Source organism: Ovis canadensis, chromosome 12 (assembly GCF_042477335.2).
Source record: "Ovis canadensis isolate MfBH-ARS-UI-01 breed Bighorn chromosome 12, ARS-UI_OviCan_v2, whole genome shotgun sequence".
Classification (NCBI taxonomy): Eukaryota; Metazoa; Chordata; class Mammalia; order Artiodactyla; family Bovidae; genus Ovis; species Ovis canadensis.
This window is the reverse complement of record NC_091256.1, coordinates 61,333,444-61,347,096: the sequence shown is the minus strand read 5'-3', so window position 1 is coordinate 61,347,096 and position 13,653 is coordinate 61,333,444. Positions and strand designations below refer to the sequence as shown.

At 45.1% G+C, this 13,653-nt stretch overlaps 1 protein-coding gene across 11 annotated transcripts in view; it reads right to left on the bottom strand.

The window, feature by feature from the left end:
* The window catches only part of CFAP74 (cilia and flagella associated protein 74), an 86,131-nt gene that overhangs the window by 25,792 nt on the left and 46,686 nt on the right, over positions 1-13,653 (bottom strand). For 10 of the 11 annotated variants that reach the window (XR_011247728.1, XR_011247727.1, XR_011247729.1 and 7 more), the window contains 4 exons: positions 6,722-6,886; positions 5,242-5,404; positions 4,044-4,120; positions 3,417-3,539 (listed from right to left, as the gene is read on the bottom strand). Coding sequence is in view for 8 of the 11 variants with exons in the window: in XM_069545819.1 (XP_069401920.1) it covers positions 3,417-3,539; positions 4,044-4,120; positions 5,242-5,404; positions 6,722-6,886 (528 nt within the window). In the remaining 3 variants the exon portion in view is untranslated. Of the gene's footprint in view, positions 1-3,416; positions 3,540-4,043; positions 4,121-5,236; positions 5,405-6,721; positions 6,887-13,653 lie in introns of all 11 variants that reach the window. The other variant, XM_069545820.1, reaches the window with a different exon arrangement.

The following is a 13,653-nucleotide window of genomic DNA, read 5'->3' as shown; positions in this document are numbered from 1 at the left end:
TAAAAAAGTCTTTATTGGATTTGGTACAATATTGCTTCTGTTTTATGTTTTGGTGTTTTTTTTTTTTTTTTTTTTTGGGCCATGAGGCATGTGAGATTTTAATTCCCTGATCAAGGATCAAACCCCACATTTCCTGCGTTGGAAGGTGGATTCTTAACCACTGGACCACCAGGGAGGTCCCCACATCATATAATTTAAATAATCCTGTTTATTTTCAAAAATTTTAAACATGAGAAGGTAGACTCGTATGATGGGTTTTCACAAACGTGTCACGCAGCTTCCTAAATATCCACATTTTTAGCAGTTTAGAAAAACCCTTTTGCTACAGAATCGTGTGTCACACAGGCTGTGCACATGGCCAACACAGATGGAAGCTCAGGTCTCTCAAGGGCCCAGACACAGAGGTGCTTTTCCCTGAGGTCAGACCCTGAGTCCTGGTCTCAGAGCTGGGCTTTGTGGGTGTCCTGCCAGGTGAGTGTGTGCATAGCAGCTCCCCCAGGGTAGCACCAGGGACCACCAATCCACAAGACTGGGTGGGGGGGGCCTTCCTTCCTACCACCTGCAGGACTGTGACCTCAGAACACAGCTGGACCAGATCCAAGGCCACTGGGTCACCGAAACACACAGCCCATTTCCAGAGCCAGAGACAGACCGGACAGAATAAACAGAAAGCAGGTCCAGGGAGAGGGAGCTGCTGGGGCAGTCGGGAGAGGGTTTGAGGACAAAGGCAACCTCTTCTGTCAGAGGCAGTGGGGTTGCTGGGGCAGTGGCTGAGAGGCTTGGAGGCCCCGAGCAGCATCCTGGCTAAAGGGTGAGGCAGGTCAGAGAGAGGCCGGTCTTGCCAGTGCCTGAATCAGCTCCAGGAGAGCAGATGGACTCAGGGGGTGACATGTGACAAATGAGGGCGAAGAAAGACCCAGGCCTCGGAGTTCAGACGTCCATGAAGGGGGACAAGGAAGCCCCCATCTACAGCAGAGCCAGCAGGGTGGGAAAGAGAGGCTTGGACATGGAAGGGGGCCGTCCTCATGGGGAGATGGCAGCAGTGCCCCCAGACCCCTGGATGGGAAGGGGCTGAAGGCTGGCAGATTCCAGACCTGTCATAAGGGACCTGGTCTCAGGAAAACAGGTAGGCAGGACGGGGACCCCAGACCCCTGCTCACCCAAGGAGGCCGAGAGCTGCACATTGGCTGCGTGTGTGTCCCCGATTCTGGTTGAGAGAGGTCAGTGGGTGAGGAGCAGTCAAGGTGTTCACTGCCTGCCTCACTAAGCAGGGCCCCCATGGGCTGGCACATGCCTGATTCAAAGTCACAGACCCGGCCAGGCTGTTCTCTCTTGAGTGGTTGGTTACCCAGCACTGGCCTTTGTTCCTTCCCGTCACAGAGCAGGGGCTCTGTGGGGTCCCGTAGGATACCAGGGGGCTCCATGGGGTCCTGTAGGGTTCTCTGAGGCTCTGCAGAACTCCAGTTGATACTACTGACAGTGGGTAGTGTGAGTGTTATGGAACACTATGGGGTACTGCAGGGCATGGCCCATTCCTTGGGGTTTCTGTTACAAACAAATGAGTGTCTTGTCTCAAATCTCTGGCTGCTGAATAGGAATCATGGCAGAGCAAAGACTCCCGAAGCGATGAGGAGAGGACAGTGCAGTGAGCACAGATGCATCAAGTGGTCACAGCTGGAAAGAGATCACCTGCCCAGAAACATGGACCATGGTGTCAGGTCAGAACTCCTAAAGCAGTGGCAGCAGGTTCAGAGGAGAGTCTAAAAATTCCAGTGAAACTGGAAGGCCAAGAAAGAGGGTCAGTAGGAGGGACACAATGTCATACTGTATTTCGGTCATAAGGAAGTGCTGGCCGAGTGTCCTGCTGGGCACAGTCTGTCCTGGAGGGTTTTCCTCTTCCATTTAAGAAATAGAAAGTCATGTGGGATTTGGGGGCTGAAAGTGGAGGGGACTGTTCATGGAATGGAAAGTAGAATTTCCAAATAACAGGAAGAAAAGGAATAGGTAGCAACTTGATTAAACCAACCAAAACAAGAAAATTGAAAGTGAGGAAATAATATCATAAAATGAATAATCAATACAACTAATGGAAGAAGTAAAACAAAGTGTGTCTGTTTTGGAGATTAATTCTTTGTCAGTTGTAGTAACAGTGGTGAGAGTGGGCACTCTTGTCTTGTTCCTGATTTTAGAGGTAATGCTTTCAATTCTTTGAGAAATGTCTGGTTAGCTCTTTTGCTCACTTTTTGATTGGGTTGTTCATTTTTCTGGTATTGAGCTGCATGAGCTGCTTGTATATTCTGGAGATTAAGTGTGTCAGTATTATGCTGTGAACACACTGGAGTCTCCCCATAAAGCCAGACAGCATTAGTTGGATCCATAGACAAAACCTGGCTCCTTAAAAGACATACAGAGTCATTAAAAAAGGATGGCTATGGGGGGGGGGGACACAGGCAAATGAGGCTAAGGGGAAGCAGAGGAGAGCAGGGTGGCTCCATCATTATCGTGGGAGCAGCTGTTATTAGAGGTGTCTGAGCAGCAGGGGGGAAGAGGTCTGTTTGGTTCTGGCGGAAGGCATAGTTTACTATAAGAAAACAACCACAAACCCTCATGCATCAAACAATAAGGCAGTTGTACAGAGCCCTCTGTGAGGCATGTAAGGAGAACCAGTCAAAGACTGGGTCACAGGGAAGGTGGACATGAGGAAGGAACATGGAGGGATGCCAAAGCACCTTGAAAGAGAGGAACAGAGCTGGAGGATTCACCCTTTCTGACTCCAGACTATACTTCAAAGCTACAGTCCTCACAACTGCATGGCACTGGTGCAAAAAACAGGCACACAGACCAATGGAACAGGATAGAGAGCCCAGAAATAAACTCATGTACCTATGGTTACCTAATTTATGACAAAGGAGAAAAGAACATACAATGGAGAAAAGACAGTCTCTTTAATAAATGGTGCTGGGAAAACTGGACAGCTACAAGTAAAAGAGTGCAATTAGAACATTCTCTAACACCACATCAAAAATAAACTCAAAATGGATTAAATTCCTAAATATAAGACCAGAAACCATTAAACTCCTAGAAGAAAACATAGGCAGGACACTCATTGCCATAAATTGCAGCAATAATTTTTTGGATTTGTGTCCAAAGGCAAAGGAAACAAAAGTGAAAACAAACAAATGGGACTTAATGAAACATAAAAGCTTCTGCACAGCAAAGGAAACCATTGACAAAATTTAAAAGACAACCTACTGAATAGGAAAAAATCTTTGCAAATGATATAAGAGATTAATATCCAAAATATTGGGTTGGCCTAAAAGTTCCTTTTGGTTTTTCTATAATACAGGCCCCACGTGGTTGGGTGGATGGAAGGTGGAGGGCGGGACCCCATGCCTGGGGAGCAGCATGGTACTCACAGTTGGGCACTGCTGATTCTTAAACACGACCTTGAAACTGTTCTGGACCGTTCCCGGGACAATCGGGGTGAAGATGACGGGCACCTTGATGGAGCTGAAGGGGCCTATGTCCCCCTCTGTTGTCTGCAAGGAAGAGAGGCGGAAGGCTGGTCAGCCTTCACATTCTGGTCAAGGTACCTCCCATGGCCTCACCATGGCCAGTCACTGTGTGGGTGGGAGGTGGCAGCAGCCACGTGTGCACTTGCTCTGTTGATGACCCAGTCTTTGCACACACATGTGGACACACATGGATGCACACACATGCACACATGTGGACACACACACATGCACACACACGTACCACATGGACACACGTGCACACACACATGGACCCCACCCCCACCCCTGCCGCTCTGGCTAGTGAGGCCCCACATGGAAGTCTCCTCTGCACTCAACTGGACAGGGGCACCCAGGCATGCCTCTTTGGCTCTGGGTCTGACCTAGCCCAGTTGGGGATGGGGTGGCCAGATATGGGTTGAGATAGCTAATCGCCCAGAGGCTGCAAGTCCGGTGACCAGACTAGTCTCATCCAGCTATGGTCAGATGGACAGGCCACTCCAGGGCTGGAGGAATGCGGGCCTTGCTGACCTCTCCCAGCGAGAACTCCATCTGTTCCTCATTGGGAGGTATAGTCATGATGGTGGTCAAGGTCACGCCCTCTGACTCTGGAATAGAAGGGGGTTCATAGGTGAAGCTGGCCAGGCCAGGAGAGCTTGGGCACCAGGGCCCCTCCCTCTCCCAGACCAAGTGCTGTCCTGGAGTTTGTGGAGGCCACCCCAGCCCTCCTGAACAGATGGCTCATCCTGACAATATCACATGCTGCCCCCCACCTGTCTCCAGAGCTGGCGAGGGCCCTCACGGGGGCACCCTGACCCAGGCAGGGCCCCTACCCTTCCCCCGACCCAGCTCTGCAAAGAAGGGCCACTTGGTAGCACAGGAGGACGAGTGGAGTGGGGTTGTGCCCCAGGCCTGGGCAGGGTGTCCTGACCCTTCTGTGCCAGGACAGGGGTCACAGGGCTGTAGGGTCAGTGCAGGTAGACTGCCTGGCTCGTTGGCAAAGAGGCTGTCACTGTGGCCCCAGGTTCACATGGATGTTTCCACTCTCACAGTTCCCATGGCCATCTCCTGCAGGGGGGCCTTGGGAACTCAGGAACCCCCAACTTCAATGCCATGTGTGGTCCCAGGCCAGGGGTTTCTTGGGTGGACTCAGTGGACACTGTGGCTTCTGGAGTGGGAGGCCTGGGTGGGAGAAGGTCCTGAGTTGCTCAAAATGGCCTAAGAGCAGCATGTCTGAAACAGGACAGCAGAGATGCGTGGGGAGGCTGAGAAGTGGACCATCTGAGGCTTTGTTTCAAGGCAGGAGGAGCTGAAAGTGGACTCAAGAGGTTTGTATTAAGAGGAGAAAATGGTAGAAAGCTGTGTGAGGGCTGGGCCGGGTGGGGTAGTGGGGGAGGATGGGGGGCCACGCTGGTGTGGTAGGGGGAGGGGGGCTGCCAAGTCCTAAAAAGGTAACACAGTACCCCCCCAGCCTGTTTTCACGGTTGTTTGGCCTTGTCTGTGTGGACGTGCTCTAAGTGGCTCCTGGAATCTGTCCTCTGGGGCCCTCTGACCCAACCTGCAGCCCCTCTGCCTGTCACACGGCTGGGACTCGGGGCCTTCTGTGCTGAGGGGCCCAGGGCTGCATGCTGAGTGCTGCCTCTCTGCCCATCACACGGCTGGGACTTGGGGCCCCTGTGCCAAGGAGCCCAGGGCTGTATGCTGAGCGCAGGCCATGGGCCCACCTCACCGATGGGGTGCCCCTCCTCCTGCTCCTTCACGTCCAGCTTTCCAGACTCCTTCTGGCTTGGTACATCTGTAGGGGATGACTCATTGCCCTCCATCTGATGCTCAGAAAAACTGGTGGTGAATTTATCATAAAAACTTTTGTCTTCATACGTGAAGATACTACTCTGAAAAGAGAACATAATACCTTTAGTGCAGTCCATTTGCCTTTCCCATTAGCTGTCCAGATCCGCCATCCCTGAGGTGCCATGCTGAGAGCCCGGCCATGATCTGGGCTGGGGACCACGGGCTCCTGCATGACCCCCTTGGCAGCTCTCCATTGACCTGTGCTGAGCTTGCCTGGGGCTCAGGGCCTCCTCTAACACAGTTGGTTTCCTCCTCAGCCCCCTCCTAGAGACTCTGCACACAGGCATGGGGCCGAATTCCTCCAGGACACCTGCTGCTCTCCACTGTGAGCTTGGGCCCCCCGAGGCTCCAGCCCAGAGCTCTCCTGGCTTTGGCCCAGACCCCTGCAGGCTGAGAGCAGGCTGGCTTCATCTCTGCTTCTTTCCCAGAGACCACTGACCCACAGGCCTCTCCCCTGGGCTCAGGAACAGACTGACTGAGTGCCGGCTGCATGTGACTCAGGGTCCATGGGGGACATGCAGGGCATTGCCCTGGTGGAGCTGTCGTCCAGCTGCTCAGACATCCACTGAGACACAGAGCCAGTGCCTGTGGAGAGCCTGAGGGCCTGGGCGCTTGTCCTCCCTCCATAAACCTGGCTCCTGTACTCCCTCTTCCTTCATTATCCCATGCTCTGGGTTCACACCCTGATCCCAACCTCTGTTGCAGCAGCTAGCCCATGTTGCTGTTCAGGGTACCTCTGCCCTCTCCCTCTCCAGGGGAGACCCTTCTAGGACCTTTGCTGAAACCCCTTAATGCAGCAGAGAAAACAGACTAAGTGCTTCTTATAGGAAAGTTTCAACTAACTTAGACATGTATTTTGAGGCAAACTTTCTCTGTGCTCACCCCCAAATGACCACCACACCCCTTCCCTGTCCACTGGCTGTTTTGGAAGTTGTCTCCATGGATGGGGTCCCTCCTGTTTCTGTTCCCTTGGCAGCACATGCACAGCCTTCCCATGAGAGGATCAGGGCCTCCCTCATACTTTTGAGAGAGATGTGGGTGCAGGGCAGGGTTTGCTGAGCTTTTCAGCCTGAGGGGTCTGGGATGCCCCCACTCTGAGAACACTTGTCCACTGCCTTGCCAACACACGTGACAGGGGACAGTGTCCAGCGGCCAAGGTGTGCTCCCTATAGAGTTCAAGCACTTCCAGATGGACTGGAGGCTGTCCTGCCACCCCTCCTTGTCCCGCTCACATCAACAGGCTCCTTTGACTCATGGCCCACTTCACACTCATGGGACTGTATCTTGGGGCGGGAGATACCACGTGTTGCCCTCGGCTGAGCAGCCACAGCACTGGCCAGGAGCAGCGGCATACTCACTAATTTTAGGGCCGACTGGGAGGTGTCCATCTCACAAGTCTCTGATGCCAGAAGAAATCTGAACCTGGTGCCCAAGCCCCCAGTGTTGGTCAGCGTGATGGTCCGGATTGCAGTCTCACCCACTGTGTAGCTGCCAAAGTCAATGAGCTCCTTGTCGAGGGACAGCTGTCAGAAGACCTTGAGTGAGCCAGGGTGACCACAGCAGGTCTCCTCTCCCACCTGTCACCCCCCAGCAGAGGGGACACGGAGCTCTGACCCCATCCTCACACTCATGGATAAGGTCTGCATCTGGCTCCATGGGGGAGAGGAAAGGTCTCTGTACTGTCCATGAACAATTCACACGCCAGAAATCATAAACTTGTGTATTGATCATGACATTGGGGAGCACCTGAGTCCAATTTTTAAAAAAGCAAACCAGCTAAAAAGAAATGAGCTAGCAAGCCATAAAAAAAACATGGAGGAACCTTAGATGTGTATAGCTACATAAGTGAAAGAAGTCTGTCTGAAAAGCTTTCAAACTGTATGATTCCAACTATACAGCATTCTGGAAAAGGCTACACTATGGAAATAATAAAAAATTCAATGGTTGTATATTAATAAAAGATTCACCATAGCAAGAAGATATAACAGTTATAATCACATATGCATCTGGCAGACTATCAAAAATACATGAAACAAGAACTGAGGAAATTGAAGGAGAAATATATAGCTCTACAATACTCTTCTCATATGAACAGAACAACCAGACAGAAAATAAGTACGGAAATACAGAACTTAAGTAGCACAATAAACCATGGGATCTAACAGATGTATACAGAATACTTCACCCAACAACAACACATATGTTTTTGTCAGGTGCACACAAGACATTTTCCAGGACTGACCATAAGTTAGGCCACAAAAGACTCAACAGACTTTAAAAGAGAGATATCATACAAAGTATCTTCTCTGACCACAGCAGGATAAAGTTAAAAATCAAAAACATAAAGAAAACAAGAAAATTCACAAAATTATGGAAATTAAGCAAAAAATCAAAGAAGAAATCACAAGAGAAATGATAAAATAACTAGAGATGAATGAAAACAAAAACACAATACACCAAAACTCATAGGATGCAGTCAGTGGAAGGGTCACTGAAGGGGAAATTTATAGCTATAAAAACTTACATTAATAAATAAGACAGATCTAAAATAAGCAATTTATGTTTACAACTCAAGAAATTAGGAGAAGAACAAACTAAACTCCAAAACTAGCAGAGAAAAAAAATAAGCATCAGAGCAGATATAAAGTAGAGAATAGAAAAATAATAGAGAAAATTAATGAAACCAACAGTTGGTTATTCAAAAAGATCAACAAAATTGACAAACTTTTGCCTACATGGACTAAGAAAATAAAGACTCAAAGTAGTAAAATCAGAAATGAAAATGGAGACATTAATACTGATTCTGCAGAAGTAAAAAGAATTCTAAGAAAGTACATGGGCTTCCCTTGTGGCTCAGCTGGTAAAGAATCCATCTGCAATGCGGGAGACCTGGGTTTGATCCCTGGTTTGGGAAAATCCCCTGGAGAAGGGAAAGGCTACTCACTCCAGTATTCTGGCCTGGAGAATTCCATGGACTGTATAGTCTATGGGGTCGCAAAGAGTCAGACATGACTGTGCGACTTTAACTTTCATTTCAAGAAAGTACTACCCTTGTACCAACAAATTGGATAACCCAGATGAAATATACAAATTCCTAGAAACACAAAACCTTCCAACACTAAATCACAAAGAAATAAGACAATGTGAATAGACCTATAACTAGTAAGAAGACTGATTCTGTAATAAAACATTTCCTGACAAGGCCCTGACCTGATGATCAGAATGTGCATCGCAGGGTCCCAGGAGGAGGAGAGTAAAGGACTGGGAGAATATTTTAAAAAAAACCAATGGCCGAAAAAGAGGGACAATCGACAGTAACACAATAATAGTAGGGGACTTTAACATCCCACTTATACCCAAGGACACATAATCAAAACAGAGAATCAATAAGGAAACACAAACCTTAAACGAAACATTAGTTCAAATGGACCTAACTGATATATTCAGGACTTTCCATCCAAATGCAGAAGAATATGCTCTCAAGTGTACACGGAACCAGGATAGACCACATCTTGGGCCACAAATCAAGACTCAGTAAATTTAAGAAAACTGAAATTGTACCAAGTATTTTCTCTGATTGCAATGCTGTAAGACTAGATATCAACTATAGGAGAAAAAAAAAACTGCAAAAAACAAACTCATAGAGATTAAATAGCACATTACTAAATAACATAGAGGTTATTGAAGAAATAAGAAGGGAAATCAAGATTCTTAGAAACAAATGACAATGAAAACACAAGGACCCAAAATCTATGGGATTCAGCAAAAGCAACTCTAAAAGGGAAGTTTAGAGCAATACAATCCTACCTCAAGAAACAAGAAAAGCATCAAATAGACAACCTAACTCTACATCTAAAGCAGCTGGAAAAAGAAGAACAAAAAACCCCCAATGTCAACAGAAGGAAATAAATCATAAATTTCAGAGCAGAAATAATGAAAAAGAAATGAAGGAAATACTAGCAAAGATTAATAAAACTAAAATCTGGTTCTTTGAGAAGATAAACAAAATTGACAAACCACTAGCCAGAAGCATCAAGAAAACAGAGGGAGAAAAGTCAAATCAACAAAATTAGAAATGAAAAAGGAGAGGTTAAAACAGACAACACAGAATACAAAGGATCATAAAAGAATATTATGAGCAACTGTATACTAACAAAATGGACAACCTAGAGGAAATGGACAGACCCTTAGAAAAGTTCAACCTCCCAAGACTGAACCAGGAAGAAATAGAAATTATGAACCACCCAATTATAAACACTGAAATCCAAACAGTGATTAAAAATTTCCTCAAAAACAAAAGCACAGGGAGGGGGGTTCAGGATGGGGAACATGCATATAGTTGTGGCAGATTCATGTTGATGTATGGCAAAACCAATACAATATTGTAATTAACCTCCAATAAAAAGAAATAAATTTATATTTACAGAATAAATAAATCAAAAGAAATTAATCTTAAAATCTAAAAAAAAAAAAAGCACAGGACCAGATGACTTCACAGGGGACATCTGTAAAACATTTAGAGAAGAGCTAATGCCTATTTTTCTGAAACTCTTCCAAAAAACTGCAGAGGAAGGAACACTTCCAAACTCATTCTATGAGGCTCCCATCACCCTGATACCAAAACCAGGCAAAAACAACACAAATGAAGAAAATTACAGGCAAATATTACTGACGAATATAGATGCAAAAATCCCCAACAAAATTTTAGCAAACATAATTCTACAACATGTTAAAAAGCTCATACACCATGATCAAGTCAGGTTTATTCCAGGGATGCAAGGATTCTTCAATATATGCAAATCAATCAATGTGATATACCATATTAACAAACTGAAAGATATAAACCATATGATCATCTCAATAGATGCAGAAAAAGCCTTTGACAAAATTCAGCACCCATTTATGGTAACAAACGCTTCAAAAAATGGGCATAGAAGGAACCTCAATGTAGTAAAGGCCATATATGATAAGCCCAAAGCAAGCATTATTTCCAGTGGTGAAAAACTAAAAGCATTCCCTCCAAGATCAGGAACAAGACAAGGGTGTCCACTGTCACCACTATTATTCAACATAGTTTTGGAAGTTCTAGTATGACAATTAGAGAAGAAAAAGAAATAAAAAGAATCCAATTCAGAAATGAAGAAGTAAAACTCTCATTGTTTGCAGATGACATGATACTATACATAGAAAACCCAAAAGAAACTATCAGAAAATTACTAGTGAATTCAGCAAAGTCACAGAATACAAGGTCAATACACAGAAATCACTTGTATTCCTATATACTAACAATGAAAAATCAGAAAGAAAACTTAAGGAATCAATCCCATTCACCACTGCAACAAAAAGAATAAAATTTCTAGGAATAAACCTACCTAAGGAGACAAAAGAACTATATATGGAAAAGTATAAGACACTGATGAAAGAAATCAAAGACGACATAAACAGATGGAGAGATAGTCCACGTTCCTGGGTAGGAAGAGTCAATATAGTGAAAATGACTATCCTACCAGATGCAATCTACAGATTCAATACGATCCCTATCAAATGACCAAGGGCATTTTCCACAGAACTATAACAAAAATTTTCACAATTCATATGGAAACACAAAAGATCCTGAATAGCCGAAGCAGTCTTGAGAAAGAATGGAGCTGGAGGAATCAACCTTCCTGACTTCAGCTTATACTACAAAGCTACAGTCATCAAGACAGTATGGTACTGGCACAAAAACAGAAATATGGACCAATAGAACAAGATAGAAAGCTCAGAAATAAACCCATGCACCTATGGGTGCCTTATTTTTTACAAAGGAGGCAAGAATATACTATGGGGCAAAGACGGTAGTAAGCGGTGCTGGGAAAACTGGACAGACAGCTACACGTAAAAGAATGAAATTGACACTTCCTAACACCATACACAAAGATAAACTCAAAATGGATTAAAGACCTAAATGTAAGACTAGAAAGTATAAAACTATAAAACTCTTAGAGGAAAACATAGGCAGAACACTTGCTGACACAAATCAAAGCAAGATCCTCTATGACCCACCTCCTAGATTAATAGAAATAAAAACAAATGTAAACAAGTGGGACCTGATTAAACTTAAAAGCTTTTGCACAGCAAAGGAAACTAAAAGCAAGGTAAAAAGACAACCCTCAGAATGGGAGAAGGTAACAGCAAATGAAACAACTGACAAAGAATTAGTTTCCAAAATATACAAGCAACTCATACAACTCAATACCAGAAAAACAAACAATCCAATCAAAAAGTGGGAAAAAGACCTAAACAGACATTTCTTCAAAGAAGACATACAGATTGCTAACAAACACATGAAAAGATGCTTAATATCGCTCATTATGAGAGAAATGCAAATCAAAACTACAATGAGATATCACCTCACACTGGTGAGAATGGCCATCATCAAAAAATCTGCAAACAATAAATGCTGGAGAGGGTGTGGAGAAAAACGAATCCTCTTGCACTGTTGGTAGGAATGTAAATTGATACAGCCACTATGGAAGACGGTATGGTGACGCCTTAAAAAACTAGGAATAAAACCACCATATGACCCAGCAATCCCACTCTAGGCATATACCCTGAGGAAATCAAAATTGAAAAAGACACATGTATACCAATGTTCACTGCAGCACTATTTACAATAGCTAGAACATGGAAGCAACCTAGATGTCCATCGACAGATGAATGGATAAAGCAGCTGTGGTATTCCATATATACAATGTGATGCTACTCAGCCATAAAAAGGAATGCATTTGAGTCAGTTCTAATGAGGTGGACAAACTTAGAGCCTATTATACAGAGCGAAGTGAGTCAGAAAGAGAAATAGAAATATCGTATACTGACATACATATGGAATCTAAAAAGATGGTACTGATGAATTTATTTTCAGGACAGCAATGGAGAAACATGGACATGGGAGGAGGGGAGGAGGGAGAAGGTGAGATGTATGGAGAGAGTAACATGGAAATTTACAACACCATATGTAAAATAGATAGCCAATGGGAATTTGCTGTGTGACTCAGGGAACTCAAACAGTGGCTCTGTGACAGGCTGAAGGGTGGAATGGGGCCAGATGGGAGGGAGGTTTGGGAAGGAAAGGACATGGGGTATACCTATGGCTGATTCTTGTTGATGTTTGACAGAAAACCACAAAATTCTGAAAAGCAATTATCCTTCAATTAAAAAAAATTAAAAAAAAAATGGTCGAAAACTCCCCACCTTCAATGAAAGCCATGATTGCAAACACCCAAGAAGTTCAATAACCTCTGAAGGGGATGACCTCAAAGAGACTCGTGATGAGATACCTTGTAATCAGACTGTTAAAGGCTACAGAAAAAGTAAGAACCTTGAAAGCAGGAGAGAAATGATCTGTCACACACAAGGAAGCCTCAGTAAGATCATGGCAGATTTCTCAACAAACACCTGGGAGGAGAGAGGGCCAGGAGCCGACCTGCTCCAGGAAGAAAAATGTCAGTCAAGAATCCTAAACTTTCAAAACTGTCTGTCAGGGGCTTCCCTGGTGGCTCAGTGGTAAAGAATCGCCTGTCAGTGCAGGAGACAAGGGTTCAGTGCCTGGTCTGGGAAGATCCCATATGCCACGGAGGAACTAAGGCCATGCACCACAACTACTGAGCCCACACGCTGCATCTATTGGAGTGTGGAGCCCACGCTCCACAGCAAGAGAAACCGCCACAATAAGAGGCCTGAGCACCACAACAGACAGTAACCCCCGTTTACTGTAGCTAGAGGAAACAGCCTGCACAGCAACAGAGACCCAGCACAGGCAAAGATAGTAAAATAAATGAAATCGTTTAAAAAAAACACACAAAAAACTGTCCTTCAAAAGACAGTCCCAGATGGACAAGAGCTGCAGGAGTTCTGCCTGAAGGAAATGCCTCAGCCAGTCATGCAGGCGAGAGGAAAGGACCCCAGACAGTAACCCCAGGCTCTGGAAAGGGAGACACACAGCACTGGTGTCAAAGTCATGATGGTTTGTAACAGCAATTTTAGTTTCCTACATGATTTAAGATGCTAACATAGTCTTTTAAAAAGCATTTTTTAGCCTAAAAGCTGGTGTTATTATAACTTTGCTTTATAACTCCACATTTTGTTTTCTGTAGAACTAAGAAACTGAGGTATCTACCAATTTCTATTTATGTTACTGGACACGCAAGTAATACAAGTAATTTCGTGACATCAACAACTGAACCGAGTGGGACAAAGCTGTAAAGGAGTGGAGTTTTCATGAGCTGTTTGTGTCAGACTGATACAAACC